At 38.9% G+C, this 19594-nt stretch overlaps 1 protein-coding gene across 3 annotated transcripts in view; it reads right to left on the reverse strand.

Moving 5' to 3' along the window:
• The window catches only part of mdfic (MyoD family inhibitor domain containing), a 28183-nt gene extending 17640 nt beyond the window's left edge, over positions 1–10543 (reverse strand). Inside the window, exons 1-4 of one of the 3 annotated variants that reach the window (XM_026147416.2) lie at positions 10339–10543; positions 7982–8352; positions 7488–7592; positions 5424–5534 (exon numbers count right to left, since the gene is read on the reverse strand). In XM_026147416.2, coding sequence (XP_026003201.1) covers positions 5424–5534; positions 7488–7581 — 205 coding nt within the window. In that variant the 5' untranslated portion in view covers positions 7582–7592; positions 7982–8352; positions 10339–10543. Of the gene's footprint in view, positions 1–5423; positions 5535–7487; positions 7683–7981; positions 8353–10338 lie in introns of all 3 variants that reach the window. The other 2 variants (XM_026147415.2, XM_026147413.2) reach the window with 2 other exon arrangements.
• Positions 10544–19594: the final 9051 nt, after the last annotated feature.

Raw genomic sequence — 19594 nt, forward strand, 5'->3', positions numbered from 1 at the left:
CGCCCAGCTCTATCTCAAGGGTTCTCAAAGAGTTTACAGTCATATCAGTATTAACCCAAAACCAACGAGGGTGGGAGTAATGTTCACATTATGCTTATTAAATAGGTATAAACTTTCTTAGGGTGTGGATATTATGCAATATTGTTAATACTGCAGGATATATTTTCTTGCAAATTTTCTTCCAGAACCCTGCAGATCCCCAAAGCCCACTTTGTGAACCACTAATCTGCTGAAGTGACCTAAAAATCGTTGTACTATTGTGTTATAGCATAAAAGTACTTTCAGGTTATTGCGTAAGAGTGCAAAGATTGGCTCAAGAGACAGAGTGGGTCGTCTACCAATCAGAAAGTCAATGGCATCCTTGGGCAACATACTAATCCTAAAGTTTTCCTAGCAATCACGCGAGTGTGCAAGTGTTACAAATCAGTTCTTTGCATTAAAATATATACATAGATAAAACACAGTTGGATTGTTTTCTACAAAGTCTAAAATGTAATGGATTTGGTTGACACGTATGTTTCTTTTAGGGCCTTTTGTGTGTTTCTATACAACAGTGTTGCTTCTTAACCCCATGACATGTTATAGACATGTGGAAAAACAAACCTCTGACCCTTACTCCAAAACCTGTGCTAATAACAGTGTAACTTTCAGCTTCTGAAATGTGTCCTCAAAAGTAACAAATCAAAAACTATTTATATTTCTTACGAGTACACTAAAAGTGTTAAAATGACTTCAAAAAAAATTACTCTGAATTTAAAAAAATTCTACGCAGTCTCCTCAATCAAAATCCATACATGTTGTCTTGCAGCTAACGTGCACTTAAAAGACTGCGGTCCACAAATGGAGGTATGCATATCTAATCATCTGGCTCAAGTATTTTGAATATCTTCAAAAAAAAATAAAAAATTAACAGCGAATAGTCTCGGGCACTTTGGGTAAAATATGCTAATTAACACACTTGAAATTTCCCATATGAAATCTATCTGCACCAAGACAATGAGAAAATAATTACAACAGAGGTAGAATTACAATGACCATTTTAATCAACCCCTACACTAGCATTTCACCCTATTTATACAGTTTTTGATTCCATGACCCACTGGTAAGTAATCACTTGAAAATTACAGTTCAGTTTATAATAGGTCTATGCTTTAGACACATTATTTCTGCAGACGGGGCTGCGAGGATTGCAATAAAGATATGGATCTTGCATAACAACAATTACAATGCAATTCCTATACCTAAAAAAAAAAAAAAACATTCTTGAAAAAGAGAATTGACACAAGGTTAAAAAAGTCTTAAAGTACTTAAAGCACTTTGGAAGACAAATGAAACAAAGTGACACGATCTTAGAATGTTGATTCAACAATTGGCCAGCAAAAACACCTCGAGGAAGCCCTCGCCGCCCCTTTTTTCTTTAAATCTCATATTAAAAACTTTATAAGTTCATATATAACTCTGAATTGTTGAATCCTTTCTGCAAAGACAAATGAAAGTATATGACACGACCACGTTAAACAATTCCCGTTGCTTCCCTTTGTGACCTCCACTTCCAAAAGGTCAACTCGATACACAGGTAATAACCTTGAAAGTGTGCAACTAAAGAGTGAAATCACAGATTCACACAAAGGCCAGACTAATGTCTTCCTTTAGAAAAAAAAAGAAAAAAAAGTCATGCTATTTGACCTTCTTTTCTCACTACAGAATTTCCATGAGATTAAAAAAAAAAAAAAAAAAAAACAGACCTGTTCTTCACATGCTGGTAAGGTCATCTTTATCAACTGCAGAAGCATTAAAAAAAGTATTTGACAATCTTATGAATAATGTGATGATTAAACTCCTAAAACTAGTGCTGGGTGGTAGCAATTTATTTCCATGGGCTGGAGAGGCATGGCCCTGTTTGCAAGAGATATCAGGTGCTTGAAAAACCAGAATAGTCTCTTGAGGAATGTCTGTCTCCCACACATGACTCTTCCTCCTCTCCCAGGTTTCAGAGCCACAGAGGAACTGTGTGCTGACAAAGGTCTAACAAGAGGGGCAGAATTGTACTTTTGTTGTCTAAGCCGCAATGGTTTACAATCTAAGCGGCGACTGGAATTTATCTTGTTTGCAATCGTAAATTATTACGCCTCGCACAACGCGTGGCATAACAGTGTTCACTGCACTTTCCTTTAAATGCGCTCTGCTGAGAACATTTAAAAAATACAGAAACACCACTGTGTTTACTTTCTCATTTTAAGGGGGCCCACTGATTAAATAGACCACTTGTCAAAACAATGTTATCATAACTGAAATAGGATCTTTGCTGTTATTACAACAATATAATGGGCTTCCTCTTGTTGTGATAAGTCACCATCCACAAATTGTACACAGCTTTAAAATCAGACAGCCCTGGGACACAGTCAGGACTGAGATGTAGGCGGGCAGATGATTTCTTATTGATTTCCTGTTTCTGTGGTGAAGAGAGCTCTCAATTACCCCTGCCAGCGAGCAGATTGGTTCCCTCAAAACACAACCACAGCGAGACTGCCAGTCTATGACATAAATAGGTTAAGTTAAGCAGCCCTAAATCATTTTTCCAACTATTAGATGACCACAAACAGACAAAGCTACTTAAAAACGTTCTCCAAGATTATAGTTCATTTTCTTTATTTACAAACCTGGGTATCTTACATGTCTTTTTAGCTATAGCTCAACTTCATAATGCAGTAAGCTCCACTCTTTGAAAGGCTCAATGTTACTACTGAAATTAGAAAACTCAACAATTTGTAGAAGCTTTTAGAAATCAGACAAATTAATTGGGAAGTGATTTTATCCCCTACACTGATGTCTATATATCATGTTTGATTTTATGGTTTTATTGTACTTTAAAAAAAATAAAAATAAATTATTGTACTTTCTGAAACCATGGTGGAATGGTTCATCCGGTCGCTTAAACAGTGAAAGACCCCCAGTTTGGTCCCATAAGAAGACAGATATTCCTTGGGAGATGCATCCAGCGCTTGAGTCTGCCAAATCAAGTATGCACAGCTACCAGCTCTGGCAGCCCCTTATGAATAAGGGTATAGCCAAAATTAATTTTTTTTTTGTGTTAATATACATTATTAGAAGAAGAAGAAGAAGAAGACAAAGTCAGTTTAATATTTTGAGATATGTTACAGTTTTACTTGAGTTACCCCAAATGTAAAACTTTGTAAAACGGATGCAAAACTTTGTCTAACTAATCTAATGGCGCTCATTTCTGACTAGTAACAGTGATAACTGAGGCGAGCTGTTGAGGATATCCTGAACTTTTCTGATGCCAAGCTGCTGCTTTTATTAGTGTTAGCCACTGTGAGACACTTCTTTGAAGTGCATCCAACTTTGTCAGAGAATGTCAGACAGTAAATAAACTCTCATAAAACATGAAAATTGAATTATCCTGTTTATCAGAAAGTATGATTTCCTTTGCTAGCTTGTTAGCATACCGTCTGTGCAGGGGCTTGCAAAGACCTGAAGTTGTTTCTGTTCTGGATGCAGTTTGCATTTTACCGTTACGCTCTCGTACTGTTGTGCAATAAAAAATAAATAAAGGTAATGTACATATCCAGGCTGTAGACTGTGCTATTATTTTTCTCCTCTGGCACACAAACTGAAATCAGCTGATTGTGGTGCAAGTGCAAATGGAACCAATAAGTGGGCTCGACGGACAAGCACACTAACAATTCCAAGGAATTGAAGTACTTGGGACCGGTTCTCTACAAGAACTAACATTCCTACTTATAATTGTCACTTTTCAATATTTTAGCAACATCTAGGTGTTTAGAATTTCCTGTTTCATTGGGAAATCTCTGGAATATTCTCAAAGTATTCTATTGCAGGACAGAGTTGAAGACAAACTATTCAAACTAGACAAACTAAGTGTTTTTATTGTATTATAAATACTATAATCAGGCTTTGATCTTTCAAATGAAAAACAGGAAAACTTCTTTACCAGCCTCTGTGTGTTTGTGTGTGTGTGTGTGTGTGTGTGTGTGTGTGTGTGTGTGTGTGTGTGTGTGTGTGTGTGTGTGTGTGTAGCAGAAAAAAAGAATCGGTGTGGATGTTAAGGGGAGCGACATCAATTACAACGCAAAACTGTTGTCACAGGGGCTTATCTGCTGAGATGAAAGCAGAGCATGCCTCCCTCTAAAAGTGCAATACTCCGCACACCTGCCAAGCTAGAGAGACCTCTTGACAGAATTTTCTTTTTTATTATTATCTCTTTTCCATGCTACTTCAGTAAACAAGCCACTGGCAAGTCATTAAGCTTAATACCAGAAAAGGCAGGAAAAGGCACCCTGGAAAAGTTAACAACCAAGAAACAAAGGAACTGTTGTCAAGAACTGTGTCAAATGAAGAAAAAAAAAAAACAATCCTTATTATTGCTAGGCACTTACATGGATGGAAGCAATCAGGTGCTATTATCCTATGTTGACACATCTCACTCTTCTTAGGAACAATGAAACACACACGAAGGCACACAAAGCTTTTAGCCCGTTTCATTTTGTGACCTGCAATCCATATTTCAATATCAATTCAAATTGCTGAACTAAAGTGCATCTTGGTTTAATTAGACTCAAGAAGTTCAATGTCAAATAATTGTTTTGTAAAACCTCACCGTGCACTGCATTTGCATAAAACAATGTGATTAACTCAGAGTTACAATACAGGCACACAAAGTTTCCCCAAAGGAAAAAAAAAATAAAAAATTAGAACCATCCAGAAAAAAAGACATCTTTTGAAAATCTAAAACACCTGCTAATGGTATGATGGATCGCAGGGAGGAACAATATACTCATGTAATCCTGGTGAACATTTCTTCAACAGAAAAGTGCCTCTAGCTGCTGGCACAAGTCTTCTTCAATAGGTGAATGATTGGTGCAGGCTAAAAAACACTGTGGCTAACATTCAATCAGAGTGTAAAGACAGCTAGTGCCAGAACCACAAACAGGATTTCCCCACTTCCAAAACACAGCGCTGAGGGTTTGGAAGGAGAAGTAAAAAATGACGAAATGAGCCAAGTCTTGGTCATTATGGCAGAATAAGAGCGCCTGCATGTTACCACGCTTACCAAGAGAGCTTGGTGCTATCTTGACATTACTTTAATTGGAAACACTGAAGCTAATATTTTAGTTGGCCAACTGACCCCTGCCTCACACACTGTGCAACTGCCATAACAACAACTATCCATATAGCGGTTGTGATGATAGAAAAAAGGACGAGATTACAGCCGCTTTAATGTTAAATAAATGGTAAACAGAACCGTTGTGACTGTTGCAGGCAGAACGTGTTTGTTATTTCCACTCTCTACAATTAAACGGTGCATTGTTGTTTATCATTAAAAATAACAGCAAGATGCCCCGCTGCCCGCCCACAGCTTTTCCCAGGTCGTTAAAACTTACTTCTTACAGGCTCGCAATAATTAGGCTTCTCCTCCATCACGTGACTCGGTCCTTCGGCGGCTGGTTTCCTGGGAGATGATGTTCTCCCTGATGATTCATTGTCACGAGCATCTAGGGTCACAAGAATTTAACGTCAAACAGAGCTGATGAAGAAAAACCCGCCACATGGAGAGTTGCGCAAACTAAGTACTGTGCTGCATGGTGACCGACAAGACGGGGTCGCTTAGTTTAATTTCATGCTATTAAGGACTCAGCTGTTCATTCCTTTAAAATAAAATAAAACAAAATAAAAAAAACAGATGTAAACTTTAAGTGTAGAGTTGGCCACGGAGGACAGAATATCAGGGACAGCTGGATGATCCAGAGGTGCGGAGGCCGCTCAGCATGTTTTTGCCAGAAAAAACAGGCCACTGGCAAACTGCACAACATTGAGGGGCGGTTCAGGTAAAGGCCTTGCCAGAGCTCTGGATCTCATTTTCTCTCCTTTTGCTCCCGGGCGTGCTCTACCTGCCAAGCTTTTTAACTGCCATAAAAGGCTGCATTCATCTAAATTGGAAAAAGTATGTTGGCAAAAAGAAGAAGAAGAAGAGAAAAAAAATCTTACAGCCTGATAGATGCGCAAATGCACGAGAGACAGCTTCACTCATCTGCCTAACCCGTTTCTTCTGGCCTCTTGACTTCAAGGCTCGCTCAGGCTTCGCTCACTGCACACTGCTGCTTTGTTCGGTAAATAAACCTTCCACAATGACTTTATTCACTGGTTTGGAGCCAGATGCCTACTCATAGGCCATAGTTTTGGGGGATTTTTTCCCCTTAAAACTGAAAGTTTTTCAGTGCCGTCGTGGAGCTCGAGCCTTCAGCTCGGTGAAGATTGATTCAACAAACCTAAAAAAAAGAATCACATTTACAGAAGCCTTGCTCCCATACTCCCATAGAACACCCTGTGTTTGTAAGCAAGTGATGGATGGGGCAGCGTAACAGATGAGTGCGGGCCAGAAACTCTGCCCAGACAGATATGGCACATATCTCAGCTCGGGGGGGCTAATGTATGGTAGCAGCGGTGACGTTAGCAGCAGTTCTGTGTGATGCATCGCAGTATTTAGTGATCACAGTTAGAAATAAATTGCTCTATTCTCTGTACATCCGCAGTCCCCGGGGAGGGGAAATCTAGTCCTAACTCCAAGTGCCTTTGAAGGTCCAGCAAAAAAAAAAAAAAAATCCATTCACAACCCAACAGCCCCAGTGATTGCTTACTTTGTCCTACTTTGCTATTTTCTGACAGTGCCATAATGATGCTTGGTATAAATAGGATGGTTAATGGTTCATTGCTTGTTTGAAGAAAAATGAAAAGGGGGTGTGGGGGGGTAAGCTTATTTTACATGTGATAATCTTAGGGGCAACTAGAAAGTTAATTAAAAACTATAATTGGCTGTGGTTGCTGTTAATAGTCACTAGGGCGTTTCTGCAGACTTTATTGGGGGGGAAAAAAACAAAAAAAACCCACAAACACTATCGAGCTTAAAGCTGGAGCAGAGATACTGATGCACACCAAAAGTCACATGAATATAATGTAGAAAGCAAGTCTGTGATTGTCCAGAGCAGACTGAAAAATCCTGATATGCCAATCATCTGTAGCACACACCCACTGGCTTGTCTTTAGGATTTGCTTTTTAGCGTGAGTTTCTGACTGAGTATGACACTATATTTAGAGCTCACTTTCATTACTGGTATGCTGGCAGCTAGGATTGAAAAAAAAAAAACCTCCATAAACATGTACACCAGAGGCTGGTATTATATAGGAGTTTTTTTTTCCTTTGGATTGGATGTTTTAAGTGGGTAAGCTTGGCTTGAATGTGGGTAAAAGGTTCATTTTAAATGTGATTGGTGGATCTGAACCAGTACAGAGCCAACATATTCTGACAAAAAGCTAATTAGATCTTACAAAAGCACCTCTCTCATCCTCCCAAACCCTCTCAAGGATAAATACACCTGACTTATGTAACTGAAATTGTACGTTTCTAAATCAATCGGTTTTCACTTTAGGTCCATCCTGTGTTTTCTTACCGTGTGTGGCTGACAGCAGGGGACTTGTCTCCTGCCCTGGGCCCTTCGCTGGCTCTGCCAGCCCATCCGGATGAAGGACAGTCTCCTTGGACATGAGACAGTCGTCTTTTGGGGGGAAACAAAACAGCAGAAGTAGTTTCTCCCTGTCCTCAGCCTTCAATGCTGTGAAAACCAACGCCTCATCATCAGCACAGGCTTGAAGACACAAATAAAAAATGTTTTAAACAAACGCGCAGGTCGCCAACTTATTCACGCAGCGAGAAAAGTGACGTCGCGCTCCAGAAAGTCTTAGTCGAAATTTCCCTTTTTGTCGTTTTTTTTTAAACATAAACTTACTGTAAAACTTCACATGGCGTTCATTTATTCACATACACACCATTTTCTATAGGTATATATATATATATATATATATATATATATATATATATATATATAAACGCTTTAATTGTTCTAAGCGTTATTTACGGCAAAAGGCGACACGAAGGACAATTTACCTTTCAAACATGACAACTCCGGTGCTTCAGAAGTGATTTATTCCCATCCTCGCTTCCTCCAACTCGTTTCCCGAGACGTTAGGAAGAGAAAGGAAACTGGGTGAAGGAGTAGCTTCGAGTCCAAAAACTTTTCCGTAAGTATAGTTGGCAGTGTAACCGGGTCTCTGCTCGGTCCAGATGTTGTTGACGTGCAAAAAAACATGAATAATAATCCTCGCGACGCCCTCGACGCTCAGTGGCGGTAGTTTACTGAGGAAAGCTGCGTCTAAAACATTTTCATCATATCCGCATTCCTGCGCCACCACAGCCAGAGAAGCCACTCTTCTCTGCCTTTGCTACTCTTGGCGGCGGAGAGGAGAACAAGGCCCTCCCTGAACATGTGTCCCCAAAAATAAAGTTAGGAAAAAGTGAGTAATCACGTAAAATATATATTTTTTCAAATATATATGTTGGCATAATAAAAAATATATACAATTTTATTTAAAAAATGAACATATTTTTGCATATGTAATAGAGTCATGAGAAATTCAAGTAAAAGTCAAAACATTTTGGTTCTCACAAGATTGCTTTCATTAGTGTCTCTTCTTCCAGGATGACAGTACTCCCATCCAAAGGGAGTGAGATGTCACTGAATGGTTTAAACACTATGACAGTGGTGGCAAATTCTCAGGTCTTTGCACTCAAGCGGTGCAGATAGTGCTCTCTGAAACCATCATCTGAAAAGCAGATGAGGGAATGTATTTTGAAGGAATTGTGTTCCATTCCTGCAGCAGACTTCCAGAGACTTGGAGAATCATTGCCAAGGCAAGCTGAAGCTGTGACATGATGACCCAGTTATTGAGACACTTATTGTTGGTTTGTGTTTTATTTTCCTTATTTTTGTAAATGAATTTGGTTTGTTTGGAAATAAAAACAGAATCCAGTGATTTCCAAATTTCACAAATCTGTATCTTATTCATATCATATGTTTAAACTGAAAAAATTGATAATTTAAATAAATTAATAGGGTCATTTTGAGTTTGATGGTGGTAACATATCTCAAAAATGTTGGTAAAAAAGTAAATGCCACTAAAAACAAACAGCTGGTGGAACACTCTGCAGCCAATTAGTTTAACTGCTAACATGTTACAAACATGACTGGGTACAATGATATATTCAAAATTTGAAGTTTTTATGAAAAACATAAACAAAAAGATGAATGATTTGTTAGTTAAAGCTTGAAAGTATATACAGGTTTTAGACCAACATATGATCCTGTGACAAAGTGGTTACACTTAAACTCAGTTACCACTTGTCCCTTAACCATATTGATAATTTATCTAAATTCATCTTTTTTTGTACAGTTGGCCATAATACTAACTTTGCTTTACATACTATCCCGGGTTGGTTTGTGGTAGCACTAGTTGTGGTAGCATCCATTACATCTATGCATATGTTTTTAAAGCAAATACCACTAATCAACAAGTCATTTGAATTTTCTTCTGTTCACAGGTAAATTTCTAATAAATTATGTTTGCTTATGTTGCTTTGGTTATATTTACCATGTTTGTCAATTTGTTCAGGTCCTATATCTAAAACAGGTGTGTGGGAGGGGCTGCCCCAGTACCTCCTGTTTATATAGGGTTTTTGTTTAGAATCGTATTGTTTGGTCTAACCCATTTTTCAATAGTAGAGACTAATGAGGTTCAAGTGTGTGTAAAGTCCTGTATACAGCAAGTGAGATTTTACCTACCAGGCTTTAAAATGGTATGATGGAGATGCCAGAAATAAAGTACACTTAAAAGAAACTGATGCCGTTGCTGTCTACTTATCACCTTCCTTGCCACTTGGTCTACACTACCTCACAGCTCCCATCCAGATCACATCTTTTTCAAGGTCAGGCCTTGCATATTTCACCAAGATAAGACCTTCCACCCACTCAAAACATTTGCACCGCATGAAAAGAAATTTGGGTAAAAGAAGAGTCAGGATTGTTGAAAAACTAGAAAGTATATAGGTCACCTGCACCTATGACCAATTTATAACCCCCAATTAATCTAGCCCCATTGTGGCAGGAAGCAAGAGTACCCAGAAAGGATCTATGCAGACAGGGAGAACATGAAAATTCCACACAGAAAAGCCCCAGCTGGTTAGTGGATTTGAACCATCTTGCTGTAAGGCAAGAGTACTAACTACTCCACCATTGACATTTTACTTGAAATTTGACCCTCTTGGAGCATCTGTAGCTTATAACTCAAAATGTGACCAAACCTGGCAAGGCACTGTGGTGTTTTCTGTCATCTGCCTTTTCAATTATGATGTAATGGGATGGTGTTTTTTTTCTGTACAGGTACTGGCACACAGCCTTTCTTACTTACCTTCATGTTTCCCAATTTGTTTTAGTACTTCCTGTCTATGTTTTGTGTGGCAAACATTGCAAGTCATTCCTCCCATTGCTCATTCGGTTGCCAGATTGTCCTTCAAGTCACTGTCGTCAAGCTTTCCAGTTGTTCTTGCCATTCAATATTTTATTTTATCCAAGTACCTGTATGAGATTGTGGGTTGGATCTCTGTCAGCCTCAGTATTAAACTCCCATTTGCATACCTAAAGAAAATAGACAAAATAGCTGTGGTAAATCAACCACAAAGATGGACAACATGTGTCAAAAGTTGAAAACTGTAAATATGCAACAGAATAATAATCGCAACAACCTTTTTAGCTCCAACTTTATCTTTTATCTTTCTCCATTTCAATTCAAATATAATTTTCTTCACATAAATGGGAGCAGAGTCCTGTGCTGTGTCCTCTCTATAGTCAGCAGGGTATTGTTAGTGCAGATTCTTGCTGATTGCCATCATAGCCATTGAACCCTATTGGTAACAATATAAGTGAGATTTAAGCCTTGGTAACATGAGAGTGTGGAGGTGATTGATGTGAAATATGCCCTCCCTCATTGACTGGATGAACTCCATTTTCTGCTCCTAATGCAGAAATCACTCAGGGTCCCCAGCATAATGATTTACGATGAATCTGTGTCAATGTTGAACTCGGCAAACCCCACGTAATCCATCTTGCAGATATACCTACCTACCCCGCCCCACCTTGCCAGCTCTCACCCGCCCATCCCTTGCCTTCACGATAGGAAGGTAAGGAATGTGTGTCTCTGTCTCGCTCCCTCCCTCTCTCTATGTCTATAAGTGTTGAATCCATTACAGGCCTGATGTGTAATCACAGAGGACCTCTGTGCCCCCTTAGACTGTAATTACCTGGATACAGATACTCCCTCACTCCATCCTCTAGAGCTGCTCAAAGCCAACAACTCCATTAACCAGCATGCAGTGCTTTCAGCCTGCCTGACTGGGTGCCAAATGTAGAGATACAGTTGAAAGGGGGGAAAAAAGTTAAATTTTCATTTAAATAATATGAATTTGGCCTCGGTAGTGTGTAATGGTCACAGTTCAGCTTCTGGATAAAACACAAACAGATTAAAGCCTATACTTGAAGGGTCCCTCCTCGACGTATGGTAATCTTTTGAAGACTGTACATGCAACGTAAGTGCACCGTGAAATCAACCCCTGTTGTCAGTCTTTGTCTCTCTTACATAGTGACACTGCTGTTGCTGCTGACAAACATTATCTTGTGTGTGATCATGTGCACAGTGTCATTCCCCACTCCCTCCCTGACTCCTTTTTTTTTTTTTTTCAAAATAAGTCAAAGTGGAGCTGGCTGTGTAGACACAGTGGGTTGTCACAGTGTGTCAAGCGCTGGTGTCAGCATTGCATCTGTTGCAGTCACATCTCAGAAGACACAAGGAAGCATCTCTCTGTTGACTTCATCTGTTTGTTTGGCAGCTTGCCTGATTGCTAGAGTGTGTAGTGGCGAAGAGAAGCGCCGGCTCAGTCGGTGCACACGCTGCCGACAAGTCTAATCCTCCTTTGCCGAGTAAGGAGGGAGCCCAGCCCCAAACAAATACTGCAACTCCAGGCTACCATGTATTTCATCTTCCACACTGCACACCCTCTATGTGTCTTTAATATAATTACATATATAATTTATGTATAATAAATCAATTTTCTTTTTCCTTCTAAAAAAAGAAAAAAGAAATACACATTCGTTTTTTGGTTGGAGTCATCTACCAGTTAGTGTAAAATAAAAAACAAAGATCAAACAGTGAGCTTAATTATCTGCAAAAGGTAATAAAATACATTCTCCAGCATTTTAAACACGTATCTGACATGTTGTTGTATCTCATTTCTGTAATCTGTACAAAAACCAAAGATTAAAAACCTTCAGGTCAGCATGGTGGTACAATGGTCAGCATTATCACTTTACAGCTGTAGGGTCCTGGTTCAAATCCACCAATAATTGGTGATCATAAAATGGCCATAGGTGTGAATAGTTGTATGTTGGCTCTGTGACAGACTGGTGACCTGTCCAGGATGTACTCCTTGTCCTCACGAACCTGGATTAGATAAGTGGAGGAAAATGGATGGAACTCTTTAATACACTGTTATGTGATGGTGTGTATAGTTTTTTTTAATTATTTTATATTTTTGGTTTCATAAACATTGATATTTAATTTTAGACCCTTTGACTTCAGCACAAATATTTGCTGAGCATTGATCTGATTTCCAAGAATTCGTTCATACAAACAGAGTCTGGCTAGCTCTGTATGAAAGAAAAATGGCCATAGTTAATGTCATGCTTGCAACAGCTGACTGACGAATTAGAGTTTGGTATTTCGACAGATGTCATTTGCCGCCCACCGTGAAAAAGTTGACCAATCGTCATGCTAGCTAGCTTAGTTAGCTAGCCATATCCAAAATTCACCACGATGTGCTAATTTTGGCTAGCAAAAAACAGTCCTATAATAAACTGGATTATCCTTACCTGTGATTTCTGCCATGAGCCCAGTACACAGTAAGTAATAAAAAAGATCACCCCAGTACAGTAGGCATGTTATTAGTAGTAAGGTGTTTTAACATAAGATTCCAGTAGTGTTAACTGAGTTTCAAAACAAGGCTCTGCAGATTTCTGGAACCTCTTCCTAAACTTAATTTAATCCTAGAGGTTTCTAAGCTAACTAGCACCTTCCTCCATATATATACACATATATATCACTAATAAACAACCTTTTTGTTGTGATTGTTTGATTTAAACTTTTATATATGTAAAGGATTTCATTTTCCCCGAATGCTCAATGCAGCTTTGAAAATATTCATAATGGGACTGCAAAGCTTTAGCATTCCAAGTATATAGTTAGGTGATCTGTATGATTAACTGTGAGTCTCCACTCTTATCATGAGCTTGCTAATCTCATTTGTTTTTCGAGGAAACTTTTGTACAACTCTTTCAGAAACTGAGCTGACAATGAGAGATAGCTTTAGGACAGAATATCTGTAATTAGCCCTAATGAGCTTATTTCTTAGCACCCTGCAGTTGTAATAGAAATGCAAAAATTGGCCCACATTGCTCTCTGCATTGACTTTAATGGCCAGGCGAAAGAGTTGAGCTGTTATTTTGAACAGCAAGAACAGGCACCTGTACCTGAACAAATCTTCAAAGATTTTACACAGAAGTCCATGCAGAATGAGTAGAACTTAATAAGGAAAGCTCTTTGAAGCTGACCGTGACACCAGCTGAACCTTGACACCCTCACATGATTAATAGTATTATGGTAAGTCCTTTTTTCTTCTTTTTTTTCTCCAAGCAAAAGATTGTTTGAGGCTGTCTGATCAAAACATTCAACCTTTTATTGGTCCAACTGTCAAAAAAGAGAGACTTTGTATTTGGCACGGAATTAATCTGTCTGGATGGGAAATGAACACGAATGGACATAAATTGATGGACTCATTAAAGAAACTTTTCTTCATGATTAGAATGAACCCTGTTGCAGCAACTGATTAGGATTTTGATGCTAATAAACTACCTATTTTTATTTAATTACTTAAAACTCTAGGAGTGGAATAGAGACTGACTTTCTGCTTATATAGATGCACATCTGGAATCCAAGTCTGGAGTGTGAAACCACACGTAATCAGTTGCAAATGTTCACACAAAAGGACCAGAGTTCATAAATATGTACTGCTTGGATAAAGGCAGAGAATAACAGGTGATTGACGATTAAAAATGACATTAAGAACCAAGGAGCCCACTCGGCGGGTTATCACAATGGCTTGGGCCAGGCAATGCAGAATCCACATGTGCCTGCATTGCAGCTTTCGAGAGCATTCAAAATGACTTCGCCTGTTGAAGAATATGAGATCAAAGCTGACGCCCATCTGTAATTAATTGAAATTTATTGACAATCATCCAAAGCCACTGAGACAGCAGCTGTGTTTGACCCATCATTCAGGCTCATTGGCTTGTCATATGCTGATATTTTGATGATATGTGGAAACTGGAGAAAGGTGGAAACTGGTTTATTATTTAGGTTTTAATGCAGACCACTTGATATGAGGAACATAAACTCGCACACTCTACCCTCCCATGTTTTCCGGCACAATAAGCCCATCTTGTTAGTCACATTTTCATTTTAATACTTTTACACTGACAGTTCTAACATCTACTTTACATTATGTACATGCCACTAAGGTTCACAGAGATAGTTACTTATATGACCAGAGATCACTCAGATTTTGCAGAAAGTGCACACAATACTTCAACTCAATGAGAAAGTGCAGCTTAGCTTTATAGCTCAGTCATATGAGAGTGACACTGGGACAGTGCAAGCAGGAAAAATGGGTCATATTCCAGGGATTGCATAGCATTTGCTGTTGGAGACTGATTACAAGTAGTTGTGGTGTCCAACTGGTTCCCCAGAGGTTGAGTGTACGACACCCTCAATTTCCGGGTAACCACTTTCAGTGGCAAGGCAGTTACAGAGGTTGCCTTGTGGGAGAAGATCTCTACCCAGACACTGGCGGTCTGATGTTTTCAATTTTTCAAACTGCAATTTAATTTATAAATGCTTACAAATTGCCAACATGTTGCAATCACGTCAGTTTGCAGTTAAACTGCTGTCCTGAAGCAACTTTGTGATGGGGTTTTTTTTCTCAGATCTGTAAGATTCTGGCTGGACTCTGAATGTAAGTAGTTAATGTGATTTTTTTTTTTTGCATATACACAGCAACCCCCATTCAATTCCAAACTGATAGCAAACTGATTCAATGTTAATGCCATTTTATCGCCCTTGAGGCAACAAAGTCACGCTGACGACAGTAGCACGAATCTCAAAGGCAATGAGAATGCAGGTTCGTTGAATATGATTTCAGTAGTTTTGGTCATGTTGAGGTTTCCATCCACTGTTTTCTATGTGACTGCAGCATTAATGAAACTCATTATGTTTCATACTTTTTTGTTTTTGTAGTTCTCACCCAAATTTACCTAAATGAATGAATCAATTACCCACACGTTAGATTTCTACTCCTGAAAGTTTTGTGTCTTCTTTGTCCTTTGCTGCCTTTGTTGCTCAATGTGGAATGATAATCAAAAAAATGTCAGACTGTTTGGATTTCTATGATCCTTTACAGAAGCTATTAGCATAAACCATAAGCCAAGCTAAAGCGACACTGGCTAAAATCACAGTGGGATCCTTATTTGTAAAGGCATGACGCCTCATAGCCTGTGTGTCCTGCTTTGAGGTTTCCAACATGATGCCAGCACATGCCCCTGAGTCCTGTTAGTAAAACCCCCCTGGGTTGAAGCAGATCAGATTTTACCCAGAGGCACGCGCAGCCACCCGCAAACACACGCATTCAAAAGAATACACAAACAAAGCACAAATATTCTCCAACATTCAGAACTCACTGACTGTCACACGCACAGACACACACACAGAGAGACACTTCCCTGAACCCTCCTTCACAGTCCACAAACATACCTATTTCTTGATTAATTCGATGCCCTGCCTAAGCTTCCTAAATTATGCTTTGACATAGGTTATAATTAAATAAGACAAATTTGGGAAGTGTATGAAATCTCTCATTTTCTGAACAGAAATGTGAGTTTTAATTTACGTCATGCCGAGAAAAGCTGCGGTCACCTGCAGAGAGCCAATTCACTGTGCATCGCTCGGTGCATGATGTCTGGCTCGGACAGAATGCGTCGTTAAAACAAAAACCCCTATGCCAATTTATGGAATAGCGGTCAAATATTTATCCAGTTGATGAGCTGGTCTGTGTGTTCCTCCCTGACAATAATTAAAGACAAACCAAAGCTAAAGGTGAGCAGCAGCCATGACATAATTTCACAACGACCCAGTCTGAATGAGAGGGTAGTGGACAGTATAAAAGCACAGATTTTTCCTTGTCTTGATGAATGCATGTGAAGCAGGATGGGACAGGGATGTATGAGGCAGCTTTGATTGTTTGATCCTGTTTGCATGAGCTGATCCATGATGGGTAAACATCCAAAACTGTAGAGTGACTGCTTATATAAACTGACCTGTGCAACAGCTGTGGCGGGAATAAGCACTGTCACTCCAGAAAACTGAAATAAATGAGCTTGCCTTGTTGATCCGAACTGTCGCCTCCCACCAAGCCACAACAAACCCTGCTCGACATGACACAGTGGAATCCTAGTCTTAATTCTCTCATCTGGAAAAAAGGAGTATATTCCCCATCTTCTACTGCACATACACAATAGACTTCAAAAGATGTGAGATTGTGCCTCTATGCCTCTATGGTTGCCTGCTACTCCCCCAGTGGAAGCTATTGAGATGTATACATGAATGGGTATGAATGGGATGTTGGGTTGTGTGTTGTGGGAAGGGCCTGTTGTGAGATCTGGGGTTTCTCAGACAGGGATCACAGCCTGAGGTGCTGCGTGTGTCCAATGAACAGTGCTCAGCACCATGGGATAACAATGAGAGCAGAGCAGTTCTGAAAATCAATAAACTGCTTGAGCTCTCCTTGGTCTCCTTCGTAGAGAAATAACAGGATGCTAGAGTCTATCTATGTCTCTTTATTTTTCTGTCTGGCTCTTTTAATACTCTCTTTCTTCAGCTTCTGCTTTATATAGACACGGTTACGGGGGGGGGGAGCAGAAAAAGTGGAGTCCATACAGTAAACACTGACATATTTAGTCTTTCCACGGGGAGGATATTTTTCTGTAGCCTATCTCGCGGTTAAATATGCCCTTATAAATGTCACAACTAATCCATGGACTCCCAGCATTAATGTGAAGATTGCACAGCTTGCATGGAAACAAGTCAGGATGGGAGAAAAGGGGGGATTTTGCAAATCTCCCATCAAAGTTGTCTAATTATGTTAATCAAGAATTCTCCAAATGTCAGCATCGCTGGAGAGGAAGAGATTTGGAGAGAGCGTACACTGTAAATGATGAATCAACCAATCAACCAGACCGCAACGATAGTAATGACAGTTAAAGTTAGACATACAAAAAGAGTCGGCCTTAAATAATAGGCGCACTTCAACAGTGAACACATGAATTAACGCGAAGAATCAATTTATTGCAAGATAAATATTTTCTTATGCTGAATTGGCATCGGTTTTGCTCCGTGTTTATGGGAATAAAGAGCTGAGGAATCTGCCAACAGTTTAACAAATGACATCCAAGTCCCAGATAGAAAAAAAATAATTGAACCATGTGAGAAATAAAAATTGCTTCTTTTCTTTTCACCATTTAAACTTTTCAAATATTATGTTAATATTATGTTAATATAATATTATGAATCACAGGTTATTTTCCCTAAAATGACAAAAGAGCCCTTGACCTTGAGTACCACTTGGAATTAATTTTTTTCTTTTTTCTTTTTTGTAAATTAAGTTTGTTTCTATTGTATGAAACTACATGCTCAATGGCTAGTAAGCTATCAGTTTTTATTACAACCAAGATCGTAAAGATAGAACGCTGAACTCGAGATGTGAAAGCGGAACTTCAGAAGCCAGCTTGTAATCTTAAATTGAAAAAAGCTAGCTGTTGGTTCTGTTTTTATTCTTCGAGCAAAGCTAAATATTGCATGGTTTAAACATCATAATTAATATACAGACACTAGCACTCATATTTGCTAATTTTTATTGCTAACTTGATAGATGCTATTTCGTTACCTTTGGGAAGAATAACTTCATTTCCCCCTTTCTCAGTGCTAGCTTAGCTTAGCTGCTCATTGCCCATTTATTGTCACTTCTAGCGTATTTCGGGTAAAAACCTGGGGAAAATATTTTGGTTTAACTCTTAAAACAAATGAGCATATATTCAGTATCACCAGTGTCTACTCTATTATATTACAGTTTTTAGCATATTTTGGGTAAAAGCTTAGGAATATATTTTAACTTATGTTTATCAAGAAAGCAAATCGGCGTTTTATTCATTATCAGCAGGATCTACTATATTGCGTTGTTCTCAAAATATCTATGAGCCTGGATATTTTAGCTTTAAATATGCTCACATGTCCAGTAATTTGTAAGTCGACAATTGAAAAAAAAGTGAGAAAAATGACAACACAAAGGAAGTCGTAATTTAATCATCCGCAAAATAAAATATTACAGTGCACAGTGCTTTCACACTCTATAAAGCTCCACGATCTGTGTAGCACGCATTAAAAACAATCATGCTGTTTATTGTGTTTGCTATAATTAGATCTTTATCAGCGGGAGGCTTTCTCCCCTCTGATTCTCTAATTTGATACAGTAGCGTGTGCCACAGGTTAGCCACATGGGGAGGAAACATTAATCTAATACAAGAATTCATTCAAAACTCCAGGGGATCTCCGCTAAGTGTTGCAATCTTTGGCTATTAAATTAATGCTGTTGTTTGTTTCATGATGGAATAAATAGGATATGCATGATGAATTAGTTAGTTTGCCGAAGACAGCGTCAATGAGACACAGTAATGGATGTATATGTATAATATTAGATAAGTAGCAGATTGAAATTTAAATCCAATCTCATCACTTTATTTTAGTCTTTATATAATTTTGTTGGAGTGAATCACTTTGAGCCCTGGAGCTTTTCTATGATATACAATCAGTCCAAATACACATGAATAATTTGTTAGCTATATTGCCTGGCACACTTGTAGTTCATGATTACTGACTGCATTAAATCCAGACTGTTAAAACTCCTTTTACATTCATTTAAAATCTAATGACACAAGAGTGCCTAAACAGGAATTTGTCCTTTGTTTTTCTTCTTTTGAAGAGGACCAACTCTAAGTCCTGACTGCCACCAACATGGCAGCCTTTCTTTAGACACTTATAGAGACTGATAATTCCCATAACACCGCAGACCTCAGTGGAATGGGCTTGAGCTCGACGCAAAATTATACCTCATTTGCATGTCATTAGGAAAATAGAAGCCACCTCCCCTTGTGGATTTAACCTCTTATAAATATATTTAAATATATAAATATCATGAATATATTAATTGACACGGACATCACAACATAATCACTAAAAACACACACACGCACATGTGGAAACAGTGGAGTCGCTTTTGGGCGAGACATGCGTGCAGACGGCTCTGAACACACCTGGAAACATGTTTCGATGCGCACACACACACGCACGCAAACAAAAATCATTACTGCCTCTGCACACATTTCAACCAACTTATCCCTGACCTTCTCATAAACACACGCAGAGAGATCCACACTCCACCCTCTATAAAATA

The sequence above is a fragment of the Astatotilapia calliptera genome, chromosome 17, assembly GCF_964374335.1.
Source record: "Astatotilapia calliptera chromosome 17, fAstCal68.1, whole genome shotgun sequence".
Classification (NCBI taxonomy): domain Eukaryota; kingdom Metazoa; phylum Chordata; class Actinopteri; order Cichliformes; family Cichlidae; genus Astatotilapia; species Astatotilapia calliptera.